At 34.3% G+C, this 14,313-nt stretch overlaps 1 protein-coding gene across 2 annotated transcripts; it reads right to left on the bottom strand.

The window, feature by feature from the left end:
* Positions 1-478: 478 nt before the first annotated feature.
* LOC147866767 (downstream neighbor of Son) lies at positions 479-9,925 on the bottom strand. Of its 2 annotated transcripts, XM_087317247.1 has the most exons (14): positions 9,666-9,925; positions 9,200-9,258; positions 7,323-7,449; positions 7,164-7,246; positions 6,862-7,024; positions 6,489-6,694; positions 4,672-4,901; positions 3,699-3,794; positions 3,498-3,616; positions 3,314-3,412; positions 1,747-1,856; positions 1,570-1,657; positions 1,303-1,481; positions 479-1,103 (listed from the first exon to the last, which is right to left on the bottom strand). In XM_087317247.1, the coding sequence occupies exons 1-14, from the start codon at positions 9,750-9,752 to the stop codon at positions 896-898; spliced, it is 1,854 nt and encodes a 617-aa protein (XP_087173373.1). In that variant the 5' UTR covers positions 9,753-9,925; the 3' UTR covers positions 479-895. The 2 variants fall into 2 exon arrangements, with proteins under 2 accessions (XP_087173373.1, XP_087173374.1); XM_087317248.1 differs by lacking the exons at positions 7,164-7,246; positions 7,323-7,449.
* Positions 9,926-14,313: the final 4,388 nt, after the last annotated feature.

Raw genomic sequence — 14,313 nt, 5'->3', positions numbered from 1 at the left:
AAATCCTTACAACATGACACATACACCTTGGTCAAATTTGAAGTTTTTTCAATTCATAGCAATGGCCATATTTCAAGTGACTTTGAAATATTGAATAAAAAGTTTAAAACATTATACAATCTCATCATTACTTTGTCGTACATGTTTAATTCTCAATTAAATCATACCCTACAAACAAAACTCTACTAGCAAAAGAATTATGTTGCGGGTATAGGTGAGCCCTTCTAACAATACAATATGCAAGTGAAATAATCCTAAGCCTCTGTAGACTGCAGCAAGTGTAAACCATTCAAAGTTTAATCATCCATAATAATCAATCTTGGAAAACATTAGAGGTACAATCAGAATTTAAATAGGAAAATGATAAAAAAATAAAAAGGGAAAAAAACTGCACATTCTTATGCCTACCCATTGAATAATCTAGAACGCAAAATTGATGGTGATCCTCTCCATGGTACATTTTATTTCACAATAAGAAAAAATGTAATTGTGGCAATTATTTGTCAAAACATAATTTCACAAAAATAATCTTAATGGATCTGTTACAATGTATAGTTCCTAGTCTTGTATAATATTGTTGAATTATTTGCCTTTGAACAAACGTGAATTTTCCATACCAATTATTGTATCTTCACACAGTAGGCCTTGGATAGTTAACTCTATCCATAAACCAAGCAAGAAATCTATTTGGCATAATAACGCTTCACAAAAAATAATCCTAAACTATTCTAGGTACAAGGTACAACCAAGCCCATTCATGCATAACATCTGAAGATACTCACGATATTTTCCCTGAATTGATTTGGATTCATCAGCATCGATGAATACAGGGATCAAATATAATTACAACATTCAATCAGAACACAGGATAAAGCAGAAGCTTTGAATTCTCTACTCAGATAGCAGACAGGTCCACCACGAATGACCCCTCCAACAGCTTAAAATGTTTTATATAACCAGCTCTCATCCTTGAAGTTAAGGTCAACCCTCTCAGTTCATCTCGGAAAGTTGTCACTGAAGTGTGCTCTTCTTGCTCAATCTCATCGGTAGCTTCAAAATCTTGGGCTATGTTCAGACATCCTGACAAAGGGTCTGTCATTAAACTGCGAAAAAAAGTTTCATACAGTTTTGAAGCAATGTCAGAAAATAAAATACCTTGCATAATTAGGGGTATATATGTAGCTTGAAGTTGAACGTGGTTTTAGAGAATTATAACTACATATTACACTAAACTCAGGTATTTTCCAGAAACAACTTGGTCATTTTGTGTATCTTCCAAAGCATAAATAGGAAATATCATACCTCGCCTCCAAATTTCCAGAGTGAAACTTTTGCATGACTGCTGAGACTCTCCAAACAACCCATGGGAGTAAAATGCTTCCTCTCAACTCTAACACAAAACTCTTATTGGTAAAAGATTGGGTATCGGTGGCTTCATATAGTTCATTCTCTGAAGTACGGTGTAGTTGCTTGCAAACCACCTGCATATTTTGGGTGAAGCTTACCAGGTTTGCTTCTGGCAGAATAGTGGACAGAAAAGACATTACAGAATTCTATATGGGATCAAACCTCTGGTGTGACAAGAGATGCATTTTGAAAGGAAATGGGTGAGTAAAGCACTGGAACATCTTGCCCTGTTGTTGAGCTTAGTAGGCATCTATGCATGCAAAAGAAAGATATTGTTAAGACAATGAACGAGGCATAACCTTAGGGTCTTGTCCTAATGTAGTTATACATATCACAAACCTGTGGTTCAATAGAAAGTCATAGAGTCCATGAACATTCCTGTGACCATTAAATGCCAACATTGATTGTGAACTACTGTCAACCGCAACCATAGAATCAACCAGCCTTGTCTGCCAAAATATCTCTCTGATTCTTTTTTCCTTTTCATAATCATTTTTGTGTTATAAAATACAAAAGCATACACAAGGAGTTGCTTTCGATAAGCTATAGACTTGGGGTTCAACTCTTGGTAACTAGAAGTATAGAATGTAGAAGTTCAGTACATGACTTTCTGCCTCCAGCAGACAACCATACCAAATCACACCAGTTGTAATTTTAATTACCCATATGCCTATTTCCAAGCCAACCAATTTTACAATATTGCTACTAACGCTAAATCTCATTCATCTTACCTTTTTTTTCATAATACATTTCTCTTTTAGAAAACATGCAATTGTATTAATAATTGTGAAAAACACTACAATGGTACCACAATTGAGTGGTGTCACCGCTACATAGTAATGGGACATGCTAAATTGCTAATAGGCAAGACAAACACTCTACCAAGGAAAGAATTTTAATTTGCATCAATAAATAAAACTGCCATATCAATATTCGTAGATATACTCTATTACCATCAAATACAAAAGCATTGTCGTATCCCAATTATGATACAATTCCCAATATCTTCGAAAGAGGAAAACGAAATCCATCTCTAATCTCAAGTCAAGCTGTGTGAATGGTGCATACATCCACTGTCTTCGCATCAAACAACATGAGAAAACCTCTCTCTCTCTCTCTCTTAATTACCTTACCCTAGTGGTAATTTGTTACAATACTAGCCCTTGGTCTTCAGTTCAAGACCCAATTTCTCACCTCTCTATTACTCCATACATATCCTCTTTATTTACTACATGCCACTATGGAATGTAGGGGTTGAAGCCATGACCTCCTAGTTTCCATTGGGCAACCTTACCAATATGAGTTACATCCATATGTTGCACCTAACTACAAAACCATATTCTTCGTAGAATGGGAAAACCATACACATTAATACATGTTAGAGCCCATTCCATTGTCTAACATCCAAACCATTGCTTCCATGCAACTTAGCTCACATGCATTGCAATGTGACACGAGCATTGGAGCAAAAGTGATGACAGTGGTCGACTATGCATACTTTGCCCTAAACAAGTTCGAGAGTCTAAGTATCACACTTTGATACAATGCTCTACCTTTTATCATATTTGACCACGCTTTCCACACATCTTTGACCAAACCCAATCACAATGTGCACTCTCACTTGCAACATTCATTGGTAAAGTTCTTGAACATGGAGAGTTGTTACTCACTTTGACATGTATTACGTGAAATGTAATATTTTTGGTCTCATATGTCATATTTGACCTCCGAAAACGAGAATACACACTACCTACCTACCTATCTATCTCACGCGCACACACATTGTTGTTCTCAAAGAAGAGACAACATTTTATGATGTAATCGCTAATTAGGTCTTATAGGTCATTTTGGCCTCTTAAAAGATGTTAATATATTTTTCGTTTCTTCTTCTTTCTCATGTAATCACCTGTCCTGGGTTGCTCTTTTCAAAATCTGTCAATTCTTGGATCTCCTCGATTGTTGTGTCAACTTTAGTCAAGCACAATGGCATAGTGAAAGAGATATCCTGCAACCAAAACCATATGTCAATTTAAAAAAATCTGATAAACACTACGAACATTCACACCCATAATGTTCCATTGCAAACTAACCTGCTCTTGGAGAAGAGCGCGAAGACCGCGTGTAGATCTTGTGATATACGCATTACATGATTTCTTATCTCCTTTAATACCTCCACCTATGAACATAGCATAGAACTGGTGGGTGTAAACTGCACAACACTTCCCAGTTAAAGAACTTTAATATATAATAAATCATAAATTAAGAATATGATACGCTGCAGCGTTTCTTACAATAGAATAAGTCACACTGCCCATTTCTGAACATATAATACAAAGATCGAAATGAATCTTCCCACATTTGCTGCCTCTTAGACAAGAACTCCTTTTCTATGTGCCAATTCAACATAAAAGTTAGAATAAAACTTGACACAACATCACTGATGAAATTAGTATGACGGAAATTTACCAAAACACCCTAATAGTTCACAAAAATGCCCATTCTATTTTTGAAATTCTAGAATAACGAGAAGTGCTTAGCTAATGAGAATATCTGGTATCTTAGGCAGTTTTATCATTCGAATGATATTTATTTTGGTTTATCTTTCTCCAAGATGAGAAAACTTAAAGCAAGTACTCTCTTGTTCCATCTCATAGACCATTTTGAACTCTTAAAAGACAATAACATCTCTTTCTTCCTCTGCAATTTCTTGACAGAGAAAAAAAAGATAATTAAGATCTACTGGAGGCCAAAATCATTCCATGAAACAAACCATAATAACAAGTATGGGTAACTTCGGTTATCTATTCATGAAAAAATGGAGTAAATGATTCTTAAAGTTTCATGCTAAGGTTCAGAGAAACAAAAATTATTTTTTCCCAGAGGTCTATGCTAATGACCATCATTGAGCTGGCTTCACAATTGATAATAATCTTTCAAGCATTAAGTGCATAATTACTACTCATGGGAAGAATAGCACTATGGCAAATGGTGTCCAAAGTTGTTTGGTGTGATGACACGAGGCATAATCTCCAACATTGTGTGGTGTCATGGATCACAGTAATGACAAAGTATGCTGATTGCATCTGAGAGAGAGGAGAATGATTTTTCAGTATTCTGCAAAATGAGGGGTACTCTGATTCAGGGATATTGAAAGACTGAGAGTTATTTGGGGAATTTTGTGGAAATTGAGGCATATTTTGGTATATTCCCCTAATTATCACTTTTTACTTGACAGAAACAGGCAAGATAGATTGCAATCTTTACCAGCTGTTCCTCCATGAGCAGCAGAAGACGCCAATGCAGATAGCACCAAAGGTGGCAGAGCAGATTGAGGATGAACCCATGAATGTAATGCTTCTACGAAAGACATTCCTATCTTGCATTCAGACAAACTATTTGTTGTCTCTTTATTACAACGTTTGTCCCCTCTCATTGTTGCACCAACAAAACTCTGCATTCCTGTAAACATCTCCTTATTTGTAACTCGTTGGAACCTGTAATAATATCAGAGCTATGATTGAATCAGCCCATCAAACCTTAATGAAAATGCATTCACAAGAGCAACCAATTAATGTTTATAGAGTAATTTTGAAAAAACTTTGAGATTCCCCTGCTGATTTCTTTTTCATTCCACAGGGCCCTTTGATCAGCTTCCAGAAAAAGAGGCAAATTGACCATGTAATTGATCTTTCAGAACTTCAACAACATCATTTGGAGAATCCATCATCAACGCTCAAATTAATCTAAATCTTAGGATTAGCTTAATTTATGTAAGGGGATATTCCAACGATTTTTCAAAAACTTGTGGATATTCTAGTAAACAATTAAAAAATAAGGCATAATGTGGTGTCTTTCCCTATTTATAATGCACCCTTTAAACCTTGCAAGCATGTCCCAATATCAGATCCCCAATCTTTTGTCAATGATGATAATAGCAATCGCACATAAATACAAATGTATCATGCTGGTGAACCATATAACTAGAAGCCATGATATTTCCTTATCTACCCTTTTAGAACATTTCTATGTGTGCATGTCTATATTATATAGGTGAATCACATAGCTACCAGCTTATTTACCTCCTTATCAACTCATTCAAGATGTATATACATAGGTGGGTACCAGTAGAGAGAGAGAGTCTCGTAAAAACATTCATGCATAGATTGACATATTCGCATTCGTGGGGCCTGCCCCACGAATGCAAATATGAATACATGTAAATGTATTCGTTTTCTTTCTGTTTTAGAAAAAAGATTGTGCGAGCGAGCGAGTGAACAGCAAGCAGCAAGCGAGGAGCCTCACCCTGTTCCCTGTGCACGGTTACCCTCACCTCCCTCTACATCCTGTTCTCGGCCAAAAACTTAAGGTTTCGGATGAAACCCTAATTTCAGTCAAAATCCTAATTTCGGCAGTATTTCTTCTTTTCGGCCTGCATCCTCGCCTCCCTCTCATGCTCTACGCTAATCCTACATCCTGTTCTCGGTTGCAAACTCAGGGTTTCACTGAAACCCTAAGTTTAGCCGAAACCCTAATTAATTAATTATTAATGAATTAGTTGATTATTAGTAATTAATTAATATTTTTCAATGAATTAAGTAATGTGTTAGTAAATTAATTAATGTATAAGTGAATTAATTGATTAATGTATTACTAGATTAATTATTATATTAATGAACTAATTAATTATTAGTGAATTAATTCATTATTAAGATACTAGTAAATTAAATATTGTCTTAGTGATTTAATTAATGTTTTAGTGAATTAAATCATTTTTATTATATAAATTTAAAACGAATGGTTTTATAATATTCTTGGGGCATTTTTTCATTCTCTTTTTTTTCCAGAAAGGCTTTTTCATTCTCGAATTTCACGCATGGATCAACCTATGCATGCATGCATATCATGCTACAACCAAAAGAGTTCAGGCTTTACAAATTATGAATAAAGAGCAAAAGGAGAGATTAAAACTTAATTCCTGCTAGTCAAATAGAGAAAATGCAAATGAAGAAATTGAAAGATCATATTTCATTTCATAAACATTGATAGCTTGAGAGAAATAGGTATATAAACATTGATCTGACCTCTCAAATGACATGTTTGAAGTGAATCTGATTGTTGTTTTAAGGCTCAAATCAAGAGGGTATTTTTCTTCTTGAATGCAAAGCAATGATGCAGTGAATTGGCTTTCAGAATTTGACAGATGAGCTCCTTGCAACCCTTGTAAGCCAGCCGTTTTATTGTTTAAATTTGCTACTTTTGGCGCAGACATGCCTTTGAAAGCTTTAACCTGCACCACTTTATGGAAAGACAATCATCCAGTTATTACGCTTCTTATCCTTTATTTTTTAACACACATAACATGTTAGCCAGAAATTACATGAATCATGATAACAAAAAGGGACATAACAATTTACACGATAAAATGAAAATGGTGCTAATGTACCGAAAACCTACCATATCCACAGTAAGTCCTGTGTTGCTTCCTTGTAATGAAGAAGAAATTTGAGTAACATCTCGAAAAGTGTTGAAAGATGTTCGATGATTAAGACTTCCACTTGCACTGGCAATCTTTGGACTATCATCAACATCTTCATTATGAAGTTGCTCCACTTTCTTCCTATAAAATTCCAAATGGTAATTTTAGAAGTTCAACGTGTATCCTCGGCATGATTGCCACCATCTTCCAAAAAGAAAACAAAAGAATGTTTGAAGTGTCTGTGGTGTATATATAACCTAAAAGATCAAATCAATCAAACCTCTCTGAGGATTTGTTACAATAAGGTACAACTTTGTCTTTATTTTCCTGTTCTCCAAATTTCTGAGGAAAGAGGGGCAAATCCTGTGGATAGCACTGGTCTGGTTAAAACAAAATCCTTTCCGTAACTTTCTCAGCAAAAGAAAACCGGTGTACAAACCTTCTTATCTTTCATCAGAAACTTGTTTGATCTATCACCTGGCTTAGTAGCAGCATAAATATCAGGGACACGAGTATCTACAAACCGTGTAGACTTCAAGTTTTCTTGCTTTCTCTGCACCATAGATCTGAAATTGCAGAGTCCAAGGTTTATTGAGAGCAGTGTTAGGACCACACTCTCCTACTGAATAAACTAACCCCCTAAACATAGTAAATTAACGGTAATTTTGATGTAGAAAGCCAGAGTCTAGCTCACTACCAATTGCCAAACCCTTATCCTCCAAGCCCATAAGCCATGTATAGAGATGGACATATCATCCAATATGGCACAAAGGGGAAAAGATTGGACATACCTTGGGTTCCAATGTGCACAAATTACAATAGTGATGATCATCCATGACCATCACTAATATGCATAGTAGCCACCAGGCACCAGAAACAAAGATAACAAGTTTCCCAAATCAAGGAAACAAAAAGGGAAAAATATTTACATGATTAGAATATATTTATAAATTATTAAAGCATGTGCACCTTATGCACATTTATTAAGGTTACAACTAACAATGGCCATTTGCCAATAGATGTTCAATAGATGCAAGATCGCAATTTAATCAGCATCAGCATTCTCCCCAAGGGAGACCTTTGTCTCCTCATCATCGTAGACACTCTCTAGCGATAAGAGGATGAAGAAATTGCCATATTCAACTACTACTCTTATAATAGATGATCTAACTCTATATGCACAGATATCAAGGACTAGCGCTAAAGACACTTCCTATAACATGAACTCTGCTTGCAAAATCTGAGGGAAGTAAAAGCCTTGAAACATCAATACAGACAGGAGGTGCTCAGATAGACTCCCTGAATTAGAAGCTTTTTCATATTAAAAAGAAAGAAACAAAATATCCATGATTGGAGAGCTTGAAGAACGACACAAACAATAAAGGTCATGCAATAGTGTAACTAGCTTTCTAGAGTCTATGTGTCTGCAATCACTAGGATTTATGTCTAATACATAGCCACCAACGTTGCATCCATCCACAGGTTATCCACAGATATACTGAGATTTGTAGCCCTAGCCTTGATAACTGTTTAGGTTAAATGTCACCATCTATTCACGAATAGTCCACTTCAATTTTTGAAACTTTCAGGAAGACATATTTAGAAAGGTAACAAGTTCAATCCAATTAAACTTTTTTCTAACTAAATTCCTCACTTGAGGCAGTTTATTCATAATTTCTCATTGTGACGTACATGAAGGGAAACCTGGACAAGTTAAGAATTTTTTCCAGACAACCAGTTCATAACGCATGAAATACTGATTACCTAGTTATTTATTACACGGTAAATCAAAACCATATGGGGTTTATTCAAACATCTAAATATTCTGGAAGATTTTGGGCTTTTAACTTCAATATTAAAGGAGGTTTTCAAGTAATGCAAACACAAATCCCATTACCTCTGTGTTTCCAGACACTTCAAGTTGTTTACGTGTGTGCATTTTGAATGATCTATTACTAAATATCCACAAGTTTAAAGCTTTTGATTATAAACGTTTCAAAAAAATTGGATTTTCAAATGATGCAAGAGAATTTTTCACTCAAATTTTGAACATTGCTTGTCATGAACGCGTAGGTTGCAAACGATGCCACTGCAAATTATGAATCGAGTAATTTGTATAGGTTGACATGACATTCATTTTACTCCATTTCCTAAATTTATATTTGGTATTCAAACGGTGTGAATGCAAAATTCATTGAGTTCAGGTTTTTCTTGAACATTACAATTTTTCATGCATACATGCTTATGGAACTTAAATCGATCAGATAGCAAGAAAGCATGTTGAAATAGACAGAAAGAAATAGATCTGGATCAAACCTTCCAGTTGAGCTGGCAGTCTGATCCTGATCATTTTGCAGACGTTTGAGCTGCTCTGACTGCAATGAATCAATCAGAAACAAATTAAATTCCAAACCATGTCAACTTAACCTTTTCACACAGATCTAGACACGACAAATAAACCTGTTTTAACCGCAAAGGAGAAATTAGAAACAAGAACATTCCAACAACAACTATGAGTCTTACCATAAATGTATAGATGTGGCAAAAAAGAATAATCAAGTCGAAAGAATGAGGCAGAGATAATTGGATTTGAAAACAAGAACAATGAATTTTTACATATACATCAAAACATGACAAGAAAAAAACTACTATAAAAATGCAAAGAATGAAACAGTAAAAAACGACATGAAGACAATATAAAAAACAAATGAAATTGTTCGTGCAAATCAAAAGTGGGAAAACCAATTCAAAGAGTAGTTTAAAAGAAAAACAAAATTCTCACACGAAGTTCTGATGGCGTCTTTCTTTTCCCGATAGGATTGGCGAAAATCATTTCTTTGTTAGAAGGAAGAACTGCAGCCTCAGCCATATGAGAGAGAGAGAGAGAGAGAGAGAGGGAGAGGGAGAGAGAGATAAAGTTGGTATTTACATCTCAACCATATCAAGAAAATGAACTGCTCGATTGATGAAGAAGAAGAATTGAGCTTCGTAAGGAAACTCCAATTCTCAGGAAAGGAAGAAGAAGATCTCTTCAAAAGGAAACCCTAATTAACAGGACTTACGGAGATTAAGATAAATATTCGTCAAATTTGAAATATTATATCCCGCCTTCAATGTTTTTTGTTTATATTCTTTTTTCTTTTTTTTCCTTTTTGTCTTGTGCTTTTTATTTCTGTCCTTTTTCTGTTTTTTCTTTTTGCTTTGTGCTTTTCTTTTTGCTTTTTGCTTTTGCGTTCGCTTTTTGTTTTTTCTTTTTTTCTTCAGTTTTTTGCGTTCTCCTTTTCTTTTTTCTTTCTATAAGAAATGGCAGTTTTTTGCAGATTTTGCAAAACTCAGGGATAGTTTCGTAAATTTTGAAAACCAAGGTGTCCTAGTAAATATCTACAAAGTTATTGGTGTGTTTCCTTGTTTCTATAATGATACTAGGTGGGTGCATGAAGTGGTTGATATTCACTTCATAGCTATTGCTGATATCAATGGTTAGTATCCAATTCAATGTAGCTCTAATTGACTACATATATGTAGGTATATTGTATGTATGTTTGTGTATAGTTGCAAAAGCATGCAATCACTTGAGGAAAGTGTCAATGTTTATAGGTACAATTGATATTTATAAGTCTGACTATGTACATCATCACAAAGTTACCAAATCCTTTGGCAATATTATATATAATACTTGTCTTGAGTTATTGACATTGAGGGATTTGATTAGTTTTGAACCAATATAGACACTTTCTACATACTAAAGTAACATTGTAAGTTTTTGCATGAGTTTGAAATGTAATAACATCATGCCTCATGTGTAGCTCTACTTCATTTGTATAGATGTTAAGATAGATTTCTTTTTTTTTTTCCATGAGACACGAAATGTGACCTATGAAACATGGCTTATCCCATGTTGAGGCATAAATCTAGAGGATTTTTGTATATCTATGGGTTTTGTCTACGAGAAAGTATTGTTTCTATGTATGGGTTCATACAATATAGGCATAATCCCTCAAAACATTTGTGTCAGATCAACATGTATTATCAATGAATTACCCTCAATAATATGAGTTACGATTTGATTGTTTATGGAAACCGTATGCTATAAACAAGTTCTTTTTGTTCTCCGTTGTGGTGTGCATTATATCATCCCTCTAAATTGATTTGTGAATATCATTATCAAGTTTGAGGTAGATTTTGCAATGTCGTTGTTTTGAATCATTTACGAGTCACTTAGAAATTCTTTGTTGACTAGTAAAACTTTTTGTCATTGTTGCTGACGTCTAAAATACTTACCCTCCCCTTTGGTCATGTTTGTAAATGATGCATCCATCTTTTCTCTTGCAAGTATTGTGGCATATAGACAATGTCATGTTCCTTCAACTAAATGTCTATGGGAAATTGAAAACCAACTACACAAACAAAGTCACGAGAATCCCCTCTCTTTTCACGGATAAGTAGATGTTCACACTCTCCTTAACTAATTCCAACGTCATGCCTTTAACTCCTCAATTTTCTACAAAATGAAAATATCATCATTTCATCCTACTTGTTAAGGTAGGTCTAGGTGTAACGTTATCAATATATAATTGAATTTCCAAATTGTGACTAGCAATAAACCATTTCGATGACCTATTGCATACAAATATGTTTATTCGAAGGAGGACACTTCCCATATAATATTTCATGTGCAACACATTTGAGTTCACCATGCAAATATTGAATTAGGTGACAATGGTAATTGCATATATTGATCGCCTAAATTGGATACAAGGAGATTGTTATGATTAGATCAAATTAATGACAATATTGCGAAATAAAAAAAGAGTACACGATTCCTCACAACCTCCCTCGATCTAAGGACTCCAATGATCCTTAAACCCTTACAACATCCATACCATTGCATATGGTGTAGAGATGTACTTCGACTTGGATTAGATGATCACTACTTCAGTACAAGAACTTTGCCAAACCACGAAAATCTTTGGGTCTCACAAATTAGAAGATAAAATGAGGTAATTTGTCCCATATTGATATCTTAAGGCTCCTCCACCACCAAATAGGTGCCTATGTGTTGTTGAATATGATAGGTTGTCTCAAACCTCGAAGATAATTATCTTTCCTTATTTATTTATTTATAATAAATTAGCATCCCCATTTCGACCTCAATATATGCCCATAGCAAATTCCTTGTCTTCAAGTATGTTCCAATGCTTATCCTTCATTTGACTTCATGAATAGCAATAGGGACGGGTTGGTTTCGGTTCGATTTAGTTTATTTGCCTTGAAACCGAACCGAACCATTTATATAAAACAAAAACCAAACCAAACTATGTATGAACTCTCGAGCTATTTAAACCTAACCATTTACCAAACCATTTAGGGAAAAGTTGAAACCAAACCAAACCAGTTAATAAAAAAATTTAACTTAATCATTTAAATCAAACTAATTAAAATTTTAAATAAACAAAAATACATTAAATTAAATAAGTAGTTAAGTTAAATCTATTAAATAAAAAAATTTCTTAATTAGACTATTAAGGTAAAAAAATAGTTAACCGAAAAACCTTGAACCAAACCATTTTTACCTATAAACTAATAAACCCAAGTTTTAGAACCAAACCAAACCATTAATTTTGTTGGGAACCAATCAACCATTAAACCATGGCTTAATGGTTCAATTCGGTTTGAGCCGAAATCATGCCCATTGCTATTCTTGAAGTGAGAGAAACCTGGTGCTCAAACATGAGTTCTCATTGGAGATATATGAATGATACCTAGAGAACCCATATTATTGGGAATTGTTAAATTGGGACTCGTATATGTCATTTCTATCACATGGGTTTGTTCAATGACACCACAACATGGATATAGACGCATGCCTCACCTTTGGACATGTCACGCACACATTGAGGACGTGGGAAATTGATGAGCATTTAGTTTGTACGCGTGTGCATGTGCATGTGCGAACATTGAAATAATCTACTCCTCAAAATATCATGGTGTTAAAGAACAATTTTTGCTCACTTGCTTAGTTACCCAAAATGGAAAACAAAATTTAAATGCAAGAGTACATATATCATATATGGTTTGCCAAAATTGGAAACTGTGAATACGTAATATCTAATGTCAACCAATTCGCACTCAATAGGTTATACTCTGAAATGCACATAAAGAGAATCCAAACTATTATGCCTTGCTCCTTACTTCCTGCTTTATTAATAGTTGATACATAGATACCCATTTGGGTTGGTTTGGCTACCAACTAATGCATGCATACATGCATGAAGGCTTGTGCTTGCTAAAAAGGTGGCACAAAGGTACAACAGAATACACTCCAATATTCTCTTAATACCGGACAATAGAAATATATTATATACATATGGTAAACAAATCATGGAAATTCATGTCTATAACCATATCATGATCATTGATGATATTGTGTCATAAAATCTAGAGAATGGTATAGCTCCAATTTGTATCTTCATAATTGGTCACCTATTTCATTCTCATCCAATCCATAATGGAGACTTCTAATCTTTGCCATTATGCCCACTGCCCAGGTTGTGCTTACATCTCCTAATACAACTATTATTCCAAATACCGCCATGTTCTATGTTAGGACTTTTTGTAGATTGAATTAGGTGTTAAACAAAACTTGTTGATATCATATCATCATTAAATGTTCTAGTAGGTAATGTATTTTCATCCATCAATTTTGAGCACTTCATCATTAAAATGAGAGTTTATTCTTTTTTTTCTTTCTTCTTTTTTTTTTCAAAAAAAAAGATACTACATTAGTATTAGAAAACCGCCATAAGGCTAAACATACAAGCTATACCGATCCCCTATATTTTTCTAAAGTCTAACCATTGGCTTGAATAAACACTTTGGTGTTGAGTAGAACCACTCCACCTTACCAAAATACCGTCTATAAAATGAGAGTTTATTCAATGGTGGGATTATGGATATAACCACTCTCTTGAGTTTTGTCTTTGCTATTTATTACAATGTGCATTCATACGGAATTTACAAGCATTATTGTTGAACAAAAAAAACTGAAATGGCATCCCACGAATTGAAATGGTGACTTTGGTTATGCAACATAGGTTGGAATTTATTTGTATTGCCAATTCTTTAGACATAAGAGCAAAGACTACATATATTTTTCTTATTGTAATTTGTTATAAACATGTGACCCAAAAGCAATGAATTATATATGTATGTTGCAACATGTATTTCAAGCTAATGTCATATGATGCATGACCACATGTATTATATGTTGCATTTGTATTAACAATACTCACCAAAAACCAACAACGAGGCTCATAAACCATGATATTCTTCTTACCTTTTAATTAATTTTCTTCTTCTTCTTACCTTTTATTGTTTACTACCCACACAACTTTTGTTGTAATAAACCGATCATGTTCAAAATTTCCAAA

The sequence above is a fragment of the Azolla caroliniana genome, unplaced genomic scaffold (assembly GCF_043228905.1).
Source record: "Azolla caroliniana isolate FFs.n. ecotype wild unplaced genomic scaffold, voAzoCaro1.0.p SCAF_3, whole genome shotgun sequence".
Lineage (NCBI taxonomy): Eukaryota > Viridiplantae > Streptophyta > Polypodiopsida > Salviniales > Salviniaceae > Azolla > Azolla caroliniana.
Note: the sequence above shows the minus strand (reverse complement) of the source record. Positions and strands in the feature narration are given on the sequence as shown.

Excerpts from the sequence above, each read along its gene's own strand:
- LOC147866767 (XM_087317247.1), bottom strand. The coding sequence starts at position 9,752 with ATGGCTGAGGCTGCAGTTCTTCCTTCTAACAAAGAAATGATTTTCGCC. Across the intron at positions 7,450-9,199 it reads ACTGCCAGCTCAACTGGAAG|ATCTATGGTGCAGAGAAAGC; the intron begins GTTTGATCCAGA and ends CTGCAATTTCAG. Across the intron at positions 1,482-1,569 it reads CATCTCTTGTCACACCAGAG|GTGGTTTGCAAGCAACTACA; the intron begins GTTTGATCCCAT and ends CAAAATATGCAG.